The sequence below is a fragment of the Meleagris gallopavo genome, chromosome Z (assembly GCF_905368555.1).
Source record: "Meleagris gallopavo chromosome Z, MGAL_WU_HG_1.1, whole genome shotgun sequence".
Classification (NCBI taxonomy): Eukaryota; Metazoa; Chordata; class Aves; order Galliformes; family Phasianidae; genus Meleagris; species Meleagris gallopavo.
The window spans coordinates 15034891-15047527 of NC_139435.1; the positions used below are offsets into that span (position 1 = coordinate 15034891).

General features: G+C 41.5%; 1 protein-coding gene across 2 annotated transcripts in view; it reads left to right on the forward strand.

Annotated features, from left to right (window-relative positions):
* The first annotated feature begins 740 nt into the window (after positions 1 to 740).
* The window catches only part of PARP8 (poly(ADP-ribose) polymerase family member 8), a 116992-nt gene continuing 105095 nt past the window's right edge, over positions 741 to 12637 (forward strand). The window contains exons 1-2 of one of the 2 annotated variants that reach the window (XM_085212543.1): positions 741 to 957; positions 1672 to 1726. In XM_085212543.1, the coding sequence (XP_085068669.1) occupies positions 867 to 957; positions 1672 to 1726 (146 nt within the window). In that variant the 5' untranslated portion in view covers positions 741 to 866. Of the gene's footprint in view, positions 958 to 1665; positions 1727 to 12637 lie in introns of those variants that run through there. The other variant, XM_085212545.1, reaches the window with a different exon arrangement.

A 12637-nucleotide genomic window follows, 5' to 3' on the forward strand; every position in this document is an offset into this window, starting at 1 on the left:
CGGCGCCGCCCGCTTCCTCCTGCGCGTCGCCGACTCGGCAGCCGCCCCAGCGTTTGCCTTTTGCATTCCTCCGCCTATCGGGAGGAGGTGGAAGCCTGTGTTTTCCCCCCCCCACCCGGGCGGGGGGGGGAAAGGCGACGGCCGGAGGCGGCCGGGGCCCTCGAACCCTCCGCCGGGCTGCCCCGGCGCGGCTCCGCGCATCCGCCTCTTCCTTCCCGCGCGCCACCTCCGCCGGGGGAGCCGGCGGGAGCCGTACGTGCCGGGTCGGCGGCGAGGGGAGGGTCTGCGGCTTGTCGTTGCTGCGGCAGCGCCGGCCCCGCCGCGCCGCCAGGGACTGGGTGCGAGCGCCGCCGCCACCGGGCTCTGCGCGCTGCTGCTTCGCGGCGATCGCCGCTGCCGGGAGGGGCAGGGATGTGAGCGGCCGGGCCGGGTTGGCCCCCCCTCCCTTTTTTATTTTTTTATTTTTTTCTCAGGAGGGCAGGAAAAAAAAAACCAAAAAAAAAAAAAAAAAAAAAAAAACCACCCAAACCAGCCGACCAACCCAAAAAAACCCTGAGGGCGTGGGGGGTGGGGGGGATCCCGTGTCGCCGCCGCCACCCTCCACTGGATCTATTGTCAGAGAAGGAGGAAATTGCCATCCGCCGGCAGCGGCGGCACATCTGGGCGGGCACATCTGGGCATGCAACATCGGCTGCCGGCGCCCGCCTGCTCCGTCCTCCTGCCGGCCGCGCGGATCGCTGTGGGGCGCGGAGAGGCTGCCGCTCGCCCGCCGCCGGGTCCATCTTCGGGACCGAACGTAGAACCGGGGGGTGGGGGGGGGCTGGGGATAAAGGCTGCTTTTTTCTTCTTCCCCTGGGATCTATTCCATGGGGATGTGTTCAAGACAAGAGAGGATTCAGAAGGATATTGACGTTGTGATCCAAAAGTGCAAGGCGGAGAAGGACTGCCTGTTTGCAGGTGAGTTTCCCCCACGGGGCGCCGGTTCGGCGGTTACGAGGCTGCCGCTGCCCGACCCAGACCCGCGGTGCCGCGGCCCGGACCGGGCCGTGCCCTTCGCTGCCGCCCCCGGGAGCGGGGCCGCCGTGTGTCTGCCTGGAGCCCCCTTCCTCCTTCTCTTCCTCCTCTTCCTCCTCCTCCTCTCCTTCCGAGGGCATATGAGGGCAGAGGAGTCCAGGGCCGGCTGGGAAGGGGGGAGGGAAGGAGGGCATCCCGGGCCGGGCAGCGTGGCAGCGGCCGCACGCCGAGCCGTGCAGTGTGCGGCTGTGCGTGTGCCCGTGCCCGCCTGGCGCAGCCTGCAGCTGCTGGGCGAACCGCTCCCGTGTTCCTCGGCCCGGCGGCGGCCGCGCGGCTGCTGGGGTCCCGCCGGTGCGTGCGTTCACTCCCGCGGGGCGGGGGACGCGGCCGGACCCCTCCCAGCCCCAGCGCCGGGGCTCGGCCGGCTGCCGCCGCCGGGAGCGGTTGCCTGTTGCCTTTACAGACGTGGAAATCCCTGCCGTTGCCATAGTACCGGGCACTTGTTGCGAGGGGCTGGGGGAGCTGCCGCCTTCTCGCTGATGCATACCGACCCCCGTCCCCAACCCCGTGTCGGTGTGCGAAACCCCGGCGATTTCAGCCCAAGTAGGGAACCAGCGGGAAGCCAAGTGTTAATAACGCGGCCCTTTGTGTTTTCAGATTTCAGGTACTCAGACTCCACCTTTACCTTCACCTACATTGGAGGCTCCAAAAGGTACCTTATTTTTAGTCGTTACATCCTTGTTCCCGGCTCGCAGCATTGTTTCAGCCCCTTTTACTGCCTTGCCTTGTGCAAGGAGGATCAATCAGTAAATCATCCGCGTTCGCACAAACGTACACTGAGGAGGAGGTGTAGAGGGAGGTGACCAGAACGGTGATCCTCGCCTGAGCGCTGCTCAGAGGCGCTTTGCTGCTTCTGTGTGTTCATATGTGTGTATAGGCTAATTTCTGCCATATGTAAGATTAGGTTAATTTCTGCCATATGTAGGATTAACTGCAGGGTGTCAGCATATTGGATACAGAGTTAATTCATCCTAAAAAAAAAAAAGAAAAATAAAAAAGAAAAAAAGAAAAAGTTATGATTTTAATGAAAGATAGTCTGTATCTCATATCAGCACCTCATTCTCTTGCACTTGATAGCCATGTTTGGTCCCACAACAGAAGCAGGACTGCCTGCAGTTGGCCAAATTAAACTCCTGAGAACTCAGCGAAGCACCAGTTTAGCTTACAAGGTTACAACATTGCTTTAACTAAGTGCTAGTTTAAATATTACTTCTGAGCGGCTCAAAGTTTTTGGTTATAAACCGGATTAGATTTTATTATTATTTTTCACCATTTATTGTCTTCCTCTGTTTTCAAAAGGAAATGTTAATTGCATTGTCAAAAGCCCACATTGGTCAATCACACAACATTTTTGTCACCCTGGCTCTGAGTTGCCATTTCCTTGATAGAATATTTACAGTATATACTAGCTTGTTATGTTTTAGTTGAATTTTACTAGACTTGGCAATGTCTTGACTTTTTCTTTCTTAATTATTATTTCCTCAGTTTATCTCTGGGAACTGTTTCTCCTTCCCAGGGTACGTCAGGTTACAGTGCTCTGGAGTTGCTCTTTGCAAGGAAGCCCTGGGTGCCCCATAGCCTCCATTCTGCTCCATGCACACTTCAAGCGCTGGCCGCAGGATGGGCACTCAGATGGTCGCTAGGCTGTTAGGCTGTTAGGCTGCTCAGAAAATGCATTCCTAGCCTCAGTGCCCCATCTTCTCTGACTGGAGGAAGAAATACATATGTCATTTTCAGTGGAACAGAGTAGTTCCCCTACCAGAGAATCAGATGTGCCTTCAGGTTGCCTGAAGTATACTCTTTAATCTAGGGTTTTAGTGTGCATTTTATTTTGTTCTCGTTATAAAAGACAATATTCAGTAAAAATGATCTTATAGCAAATACAACTGTTTAGTTAAAATAATTGATGAAAGTTACTTTGCACTGTTTTCTAAACCACATATTGCAGCAAGAAACCAGGAAGTGAAACCGTCTATTGTTTCTGTTTCCCAAGCTGAGTAAAATAAAAGGCCTAAGGGCATAGCTGGTGGAAAGCAAACCGGTTTATAAATGCTGGAACAAAATGTTTTCACGTCTGCAAGGGAAGACGGAAGATCGCCCATGCATCCCGCAGCTTTGAGTTTTACCTGGGGTCAGGATTTATGTGGGAAGCTGTTGACTGAGAGGTAGTACCAGGGTCTTGAAAATTCAGCTGAACAGAGAAACTGAAGCTAGGCTTCGAGAAGGTGGTGAAAGCGGGTTGTTACAGGGAAGATACCCAGTTTTCACTTTCCTTTTGGTACTTAAAGACGTTTTAAAAAGCATGCTTAGGGCTAAGAGTTTTATGTCTCTACTTGTTTGTATTTTGATGTAGGAAGGTGTGCTGCACACAGCTTACTGAGAGGCCAGGTTGTGGCAGTGAGCTCTCCTTTGAGGTACATAAAATTGAAACTCCAGGTCTTCACAGTCAAAGGCACAACTGTTGTTCTCATATCACAGAGGCACAGTGGTTTCTTAGGGGAGCTGCTGGCCAAGCTGCATTTGATCTGAGCTATGTGTGGCATCAAGGTAGGCCTCCAGCATCAGCTTGGTGAAGACCTGCAGTCAGTGGTGGGTTACTCTTTAAGGATCTTTTTCATGCATTTGGCTGACTTTTTTTCCTGCTGACATGGCTGCAGCTGTGGACTTCCTGGGTGGTGAGGCTGTTTTTGGAATATTGCTCTCAGGTATTGTCCCCAGATGACAAAAATGATTTCTCATGATCAGAGGCTGAGGGGCAGCTGGTAGGCCTCATTCCACTGCTTCAGATACTCAGTCTTTGATGACTTTGTTCTTCAAACTGACCTGAACAAGATTTTCAAGTCATAGATAAAGGGTGTATGCTGAATTCTCAAAACAAGAAGTAGGTTCATGCAAATAAGTGTTGAAATTGTATTTTTGGAACATTACGGTACTGTGGCACTTTCCTGCTTTGCTTGGAGTTATGCCTTTTCCATACTTTATATCCCCTGGATGTTCCTTTAGGTCAGTGCCTTAGGTAGTATCGCTTTGAGTTCAATGTTCCTATACAGTGTTCATATCCAAAAGTAATGCCTGCTATTAATTTCTATGGAAACTACAACAAATACAAAGAGCACGATAACACTGTGAATTCCCAGCTACAAAACATTCTTTTTTAACTAGTCACCACTATTGGCTATGCATGTTCACTAGTGATGAACAAGAGCCTGAATACCACTTTTGTCATAATCTGCACCAGCAGAGGTTGACCCCATGTTGCTGTCAGCTGCTGAAATGCACCTCACTGCTTCACTATCCTTACATCCACTCTTTGGTCTCCATAAGTGTTCAGCAAGTGCTGAATGTCAGTGGGTGCCATTTTTTTCACATAGAGGAATTCAGTGACACACCTTTGCTTAATATACACTTCCATGTGTCAGGCTGCTCCTTTGTTACCATCTCTCACATGGCAACAGTATGTACTGCCATGGCATGTACATCTACTGCCTTACCACCAGCATCTGCCTCTGATGTTGTGGGCCAACATCATAAAATGGAAGGCATTGATTTTGGACCAGTCCTTATATGAGAGCAGAAACCCCTGAAACATTTATTTTCTGTTTGAAAAGGAAGATTATCTTGTGCCTTCACTTATGTGTAGGCAGACTGTAATGCTCCTGAGTTTGACATCACTAGAGGCTTTTTCCTCATCCTGTTTAACTCTTCTGCACATTAAGTCCTTCTGTCTGGGGTCTTAACTTGCTCATAGCCAGATACAACCATAGAACTCACTGAACAGTATTATTATTTCAGGTACATGGAGGAGCTGATACTTGTGTATGTTCTTTAATTTTTTAAGCTTGAATGTGTGATGTTTTTTTTCTTGGAACTGGCTTCTCTACCTGATTTTTTACTGTTGCTTGGGTTGATTGCTTGGCCCCTTCCCTTGTTAGTCCTATTCAGATACAGAGGTGATACAAAAGTGCCTTGCAGATCAAGTCACATAGATAGGTCTGATCTGAAGTATATTTATCATAGCTTCAGTGTAGTGGATTTGTATTCCCATAGGAGAGTCCTGAACCAAACCTGAAGGGCATGACTTAGCTCCTGAACCAAACCTGAAGGGCATGACTTAGCTATCGTTCAAGTTCCAGGGAAGCCAACTGCAAACTGTTATTATTTTATTCACTGCATAGATCTGTTCCAATACTTGACCTTTAGGTCATATTAAGCTATTAAATTTCGTAAATAACATATGTAAATGATCACTGGATGGGCATAAATACACCTAGAGGAGATTTTACATTTGTACTTAGAAGCGAAAAATATCTCTAAGTACAAACATACATGTATTGTATGAATTATCCTGAAAAATCTTTTACCTATGTATTTCATTTAATCCTTTTGGATTGTACTTCATGTTCAGACGTTTTTTTTTTTCCTTTCTTTCTTCTCTTTAAATGCATTGTTTTCACACCTCCAAATTTTTGCAGTTGTTGGACACTGTGAACATGCTTCATGGATTGGGAAGGTTACAATCAATAATTTATTAGTGGAGCACATAATGTGGGCACTAAATAGGAAGCAAATTGTTTATTACTAAGATAATTTTTAATTTTACTGTCAGAAGGCCATAGGTAGGATGAAAGATACCTTTTAAAGTGAGGTGTTCATATGGGTACTGTGTGCAAGACTTACTCTTCTTTAACTACAGCTGGCGGGATATCAGAAATGACTGGATTCTTTATGCTTTTTACTGCAGGATCTAAGCAGGATATTAAAGTGTGGATACATTGAGGTGCCTTCTTTTCTTTAAGAATCTTTTGTTTCCTTTGTCCTATTATCTGCTCCACAGTGAAGCATTCCTTCTCCACAAGCCCCGCAGACTGAGCAGAATTGCAGATCTGTCATCTCTCAAATAAAAATGTGTGATGTCCTGAGATTGTTTTCACATGTTGTTTGACATGGTTTACATAAAAATAGTGCTTGGCTACACGGAAGAAAAGATTTTTTTTCTTGTTCTTTTTTCTCACCACAACCAGTTCTTTGCCCTTTTTTTAATTTTTTTTTTTTTTTTGAGGCTAACCAAGGACATCACATCAATCTGAAATATCTCTTTATTCAAATATGTACTTAGCTTCCACTGGTGTTGAGGGATAGTGACAGTAAGCTGTTTATGAAAACAGATCTTTCATTGCAGCATATACTGTAAAGAAACTAGATAAGACATATAAAACCTAAGCACAAAAACTAATTTGTCAGAAAAATTCCCATCTCCTATTTGCACAGCAGACTGTAATGGTCTGCTTTCGTACACGAGCAGAATGATCATACTAATGGCAATTCTGCAGTTGCAAGAGAAGCTGAATTTTGGTCTGATATAATTGCTTTTATTTGCTTAAAACTGTAAACTTGTGTTATTTTCATTTTGAATGTTGTTTTTTGTGTGTTTTCAATTCAGGGATTTTTACGTAGCATTTAATACTGCAGCATCAAAGATTCTCATGTAAACCCAATGAGTTAATTCTCACCTCAAGTAGCAATGAAATATTTCACAGCTGCGGCATTGAAAGAGTAACTGAATTCCTTGTGGCTAGCTACAGCCAGAGACTAAACCCACTTATCTGAAGTCCTAGTACATTTTATGCAGTACATGTTTGAACGACTCAATGACAAATAGGTTCAGATGACTGAAGTTTTCCCTTTTAGTGGTATGCCTTGTTATTTTTATTTTTACTTTTTTATTTTTTTGCTTATATCCTACTGGTACTAACATGAGCTCAGTAAGACTGCCTACATCAGAGATGCAGTTTGATGAATAGTTTTGAAATTCTGGTGTCACTCTGGTAATGTTGAAAGTCTTCAGTACAAAAAAAAAAAACAACAACCCAGTGAAAAAAAATGATTTCAGGCTAACTGATTTGCGTTTTTATCTTATAACTTACATTCCACTTACATACTATTGAAAAAAAGAAGAAATGGAATTGAAAAACATTTTTTAAATCTGAATATTAAAAAACTGTGTGCGTGAAAATATCAGAATGGAACACTTTCCTGAACATTATAATTTTCTTCGTTCACTTCCACTGCAATCTAGTCTAAGACGGGACTTTTTCAGATAGGTTAGTTTTAGCTTAGCTCCTTTGTCTGGTTGAGCATTTACCAGCTTAAGGAAGAGAGCTATGCCAGGGAAGAGACTGTGGACTGCTCCTTTTAGAGGCACTGGTGGCTTGCATCAGATGCAAGTGTTGCTGAAAGCATGACCTAAGACAAAAAAATAGTTCTGTTGTTCTGACTGATATTAGTTTAGCTGGAATCGTTTTTATAAAGGCCTTCAGAAGGGTTGGTGCAGGTACGGTTCATCTGTTACTGACAGCTGCACTTAACTGTGATCAGGTTATTAAATATGTAATTACATTCCTAAAATCTGTTTCTGTTGTAGTAAGGTAGGTATGAAAACCAGACAAACAACTTGTTCTTGACGCTGTTTATTACTGTTTCTAAATAGCTGGAAGGTTGTACAATGTCTTTGAGTTTTAACTTTATCAAATATGACTTAACATTTTTGCTGGGACCGTAGCATTTCCTGGAAAGACAAATCTGTGATATGAGTTGGGATTCTAATTTAGATATAGCATGGCATACCTTGACATTTTCATTTCTTCATTAAAAATTCTGTAGATGAATTAATGTTGAATGCTGCCTTGAGTAGTACTTTTGTAAAACAATATTTTGTCAGGTATTAATGAAGTTACGGTTTTAAAATCTCCCTTTAGGATAAGCATTTTCCATCCTTTAAATTCCAACTAAGCTACTTATTTTGGTACTGATACTGACTGTGTAATATATATATGGAGTCTATCGGTACGTTTCTATAGATAATATTTTTTGTAGTTTCCACAGGAGATTCAGTAGGTGTGTTTTAACAAATGATTCATCTTAAAAAGACATCTAGTAGAATAATGTAGTAAAAACGTCATTAAACGTGGCACTGAAGATTTGTGTAAAGAAAAATCCATTCAACTCACATTTTCATTGAGCTTGTCTTCATTTGGTGGTCTTGTTTCTGACAGGTCTTTCTTGCTTTACTGTTAGAAAATCAGCAGTCTGAAATGAACTCAATCCCCATCACTGCATATGGTAAAAATTATTTTCTTCAGGGAGATTGCAGTCCTGCGGAGATCTGTTTCTAGCCTGGTAAAGCTGGGCTCTCCCATCTCTGCTATGTACTGTAGTGATATGAAGAACAATGCATTCAAATTGTGATTGACTGTCTTTCTGTCCTGAAAATGTGTTTTCAGGCACATAAATGTATGGCCTAATTTTCAGAAGTGCTGAACTCCCACACCGTGTAGTGGTCTCAGTATTACCATACACTGTTTAGCACTTTTAAAAAGCATCAGGTTCTTTACGCAGCTGTACTTGTATGCACTGGTGCTTAAATGCTGCACCAGCACAGAGCTGGGAAAGGCACTGGAATTTCTTTACAGAAAACGTTTTCAGCAACTACTTCTTTCTTTTCACTACATACTTTAACACGATTAGTATCTAAAAATAGGCTTACAGGCCTATTGTTAGAGTAACTCTTAATGTCTTAATGTGATAGGACAAATAAATTGAAAAGTGGAGTTCACTGTTACAATGATTTAGATCATTTTGTCTGTATTGGGATTAATGACATTGCTGATTTCTCTATTAGTCCATAATAATTTCCCATATTTTTCATCACTCATAAATAAAGAGCTGAAGATAACTGTTGGCCTTTTTTTTTTTTTTCCCATGGATTACTTATTAAGCAGAATATTAATTCTTATTTGAATCAGTGTCAAATCACTGAATCAAAACATCTACTTTAATAAGCTTCAACAGCTAGAGATAAAGAAAATTTTAAACTGCTGCCATAGCTCAGTTTAGCTAAAGTTAAAAGTAAGAAAAGAATAAAATGTGAATAAATCTAGAAAAAGCCCAATTTACAGTTCCACCTGAGCTTTAAATAAATCTCACTTAAGAGTACAGCTTTTAAGATTTAATGTCCTCTGTCATATAGAAGCGAAGATTTTTACAGATGCTTCACTGGACTGGCTTCGTCTGAGGAAAAGGAGCTCCTTTAAACTGAGTAAAATTGTTTCATAAAGATAAACCTGCTATTCTTTGCAGCAGTAGCTGGAAAAAATCTCACTAAAAAAAAAAAAAAGACTAAACAAGGTACAGAAATACATCTCCTTCCCAGACAGCCTTCTGCATGCTCAAGATCTAAATGCCAGATTGCACTCAGTCTATTTCTATGGGAATAAGAACAGGAAAGAGCCTTGCATAGGGACCGTGAACAATTGTTGCTTTATGAGTCAGACTTCTCCTGGGAGGATCCGTTATCTCTAGGGAGCTTTATATCAGACGCTGTGTTCACCTGCTAGAAGGACTAAGCAACTTCATATACACTTTTGGCACTATCTAATCCAGTGGGATTAAGTCACAGTTTCGCACATTCTCACATAAGGTACTGAGGAGAAAACAATCTGGGTAAGGGTTGGAGGCTGAGTATCTTTCCATGTCTGATTCGAAGGCTGGATACCTGTATAAACCCTGTAGAAGGGCTTTGGATTCTCTCAGCTGTTTCAGGAGACTGTCCTAGCAATTAGTGCTGAGCTGAATCCCTTTGATGGAGTCCTTCTGTAGAGCTTAGCAGGAGCCTGTCTGAAGCAAATTATTGAGGACAAAGAGGAAGCTCAAAGAAACCGCCACCCCTCTAGATGTCACCTTCCAACTTCAAGGCTGTGATCAGAAATAAAAGGGGAAACAGCACGTCTCCCTGTGTAGTGAAATGTACTGTTTGCCAAAGAGCGTGCAAAGAATGGTGATACACCATCTGTAAAATGGATTATATAATTAAAGAAGATCCTTTTGAACTGTGTACAAGTCTACATTTTATCTCATATATTACAGCTTGTCATCTTGCAATCTTGTTGCTTTAAATGAATGTTCCATTTTATGTTTATAGATAAGAATATTTTAAGAGCAAAGCTAAATGGTAGGGTAACTTAGCACTGCTCCACTGTCTTGTTTGTACCCAGTTAAAGCATTTGTGACAGACATTTGCTCTTACTTACAAAAAGCAGCTTATGGGTCAGATATGGTATTCCAGGTCATTAGGCTTTCAACAAATGATGTAATTAACATTTTATTTGACAGTTTTGTTTGTGGTTTTTTGTTTGTCAGTTTCTTTTTTTTCTCATGCCTGCTCATTCTTTTTCTTTAATGATGAAAAAAGCCATCTTTGATGGAGAATTCTCACCCAGTAATAATCAGGTAGGAAAATAATTAGGGTGCTTTTCTGTCAAACTAGGACCCATGTTAGCATGCCTGTACTAGGCATCTCTTCCTTGTCTCTTCCATGTCACTGATGGTCAACTGCTTGGTCTTTGTTACAACTGGGTAAATATAGAGTAATTTCTCTCTTGTGAAGGGGCTTTCTTAGGTCCACATTAATACTGTCAAATTTTTAATTTGATCTTGACATTAATCCTACTGAATGGCAAGTCATTTTTTCCCTGGTGGAGTCAGGAAGACCAGAGCTGTGCTTTAATGTTACTGTTTTTGCAATGTATTCTCATTTTTGAGTACTTTCCTGGATGATGGAAAAGAGGCAGTTTATTCGAGGAAAAAATGCTTTATTTCATGCATTTTTATCAAGCCACTGTCATTGCAAAGGGCAAAGATAGAAGGCCAATTGTCAAAATAATTGTTTTTTTTTTTTTTAGCCTCAGCATCTGGAAAGCAGATTGACACAGAGCCCTTTTTTAAGAATTTGCTAGGCCACATGAAAACCTTTTTACTTGCCACTCGCTCAGAATCAGTATTAAATCTTACTGATTAAATTTAAAGTGATTCCCAGAGTGGCTTCATAGCTTTTTGTAGCTATAACCATTAGTTGAACAGAAATGCTAATTTCTTAAGGAAAACTATTCTGTGAATGCACCTGAAAGGATTATTCTAACTTGGTCCACATAAAAAAATGTATGAAATCACTTTGTGAAATCTGGTCATTTCACTGTATAGTTGTACAAAATGTAGTGGAAATATTAAAAATATATTAAAAAACAGTAATTTATCCTAAAAAATAAAGCCTGTGAATATTAAAAACTTTTGGAAGGCATATATTTAGTTAATGCCTTAGTATGGAAGTTAATGGATACTATGAACAGCATTCCTTTCTAGATATATAACTACATAAATTAACATAGCATCCTGGCTTAGTATGGTTTTATGAATATGTATGTTTAGGTGGCAACATGAGGAAGATAACCCTCTGCAATTATCTCCCTGGACATGCAGTAGTTTTGTGAACTCAGGCCAACAGAAATTTTAGTATTGTGCTCTTCAGTATGAAATGAAGAGTCACAATCGCCAGTTTACCAAAGATGCAAGCTCTCTTTCCTTAAACTGCCCTGTGTTCACATGCCACTTCTAATATATATACATCTAATGTTATATATGTATATGTATGACACAAGAGCAGCAGAGCATCTGGCATATCATAGTGCTTCTTAGATGTTCCCTATGCCAAATTTAGCTTTTGAAGGAACTTTTACAACAAACTTTAGTCTTGGTTAAGGCAGCACAGCTTTCATTATAGAAATATAATCGCATGAGATGAGGAGGTTACCAGTTTAGTTCTTGTTCAGGTATTTTGCTAGGTAGCCTCATTCTGAAAGGACATTTACTATTTCCATGTTTTGGCTGTTAACATTTTGTTTGTTTGTTTTGACATTTCTGTTTGGTATTTTTATTCTACTTAAAAATTTTTGTTTGGGTTTAACTAGAATAATAAATCAAAAGACATACATTCTCCCTATCTACTACACTACAGGGAGTAGATTAATGGAAGAAGACTCCAGGCTTCTTTTGTATCTGACTTTATATTTTACTGATAAGCTTTTTATTTGTTTTAGGTTATGCCTCTTGTTATAAACAATTACATACTGTATTGTTTCTGTGTTTAAACAACAGTAAATAGACGTTTAAAAATACCACTTCATAAAAATGTTACCGTATACTTAAGGTGTAAAGAAACACATTCATCCTGTAGTTCAGCAAAAACTCAGCTTTAATCAAGGACAGCAAACACAGAGATACGGAGTGTAAATACCTTTTACATCTAGCACTGTCTGTCTTCAAGGCAGGCATGGATGTGCAGCTCCAAGTGTGCTAATAAGGATTAGGCTTTTGCTGTCTATGAAAAGAACAAGAACTGCAGCTACGTGAGACAGGATAAAAATTTCAAAGGCTATTGATTTTTCTTGTGGAGGGCATAAACTAATGATCATTTAGGGTCAAGGAAAGCTTTTACACTGGCTACTAAGCCTCTCTTTACCTCTTTTATTGGTAATGGCGCTGTTGGACAAGAGCAGTGGGTCAGGTCTTTGACTCAAGTATCAAATGAAACCATGGTGGAAAGTGGACCATGCCACATGGTGGCATGTCTTATCTGACATGGCTAACACGTCTGTAGCGTTTTTTAGAGTTGTAGAGCTTTTGACATGAATTCTGAGTAAATTTGTCTGAGCAAATATTGCTGCTTACTGCA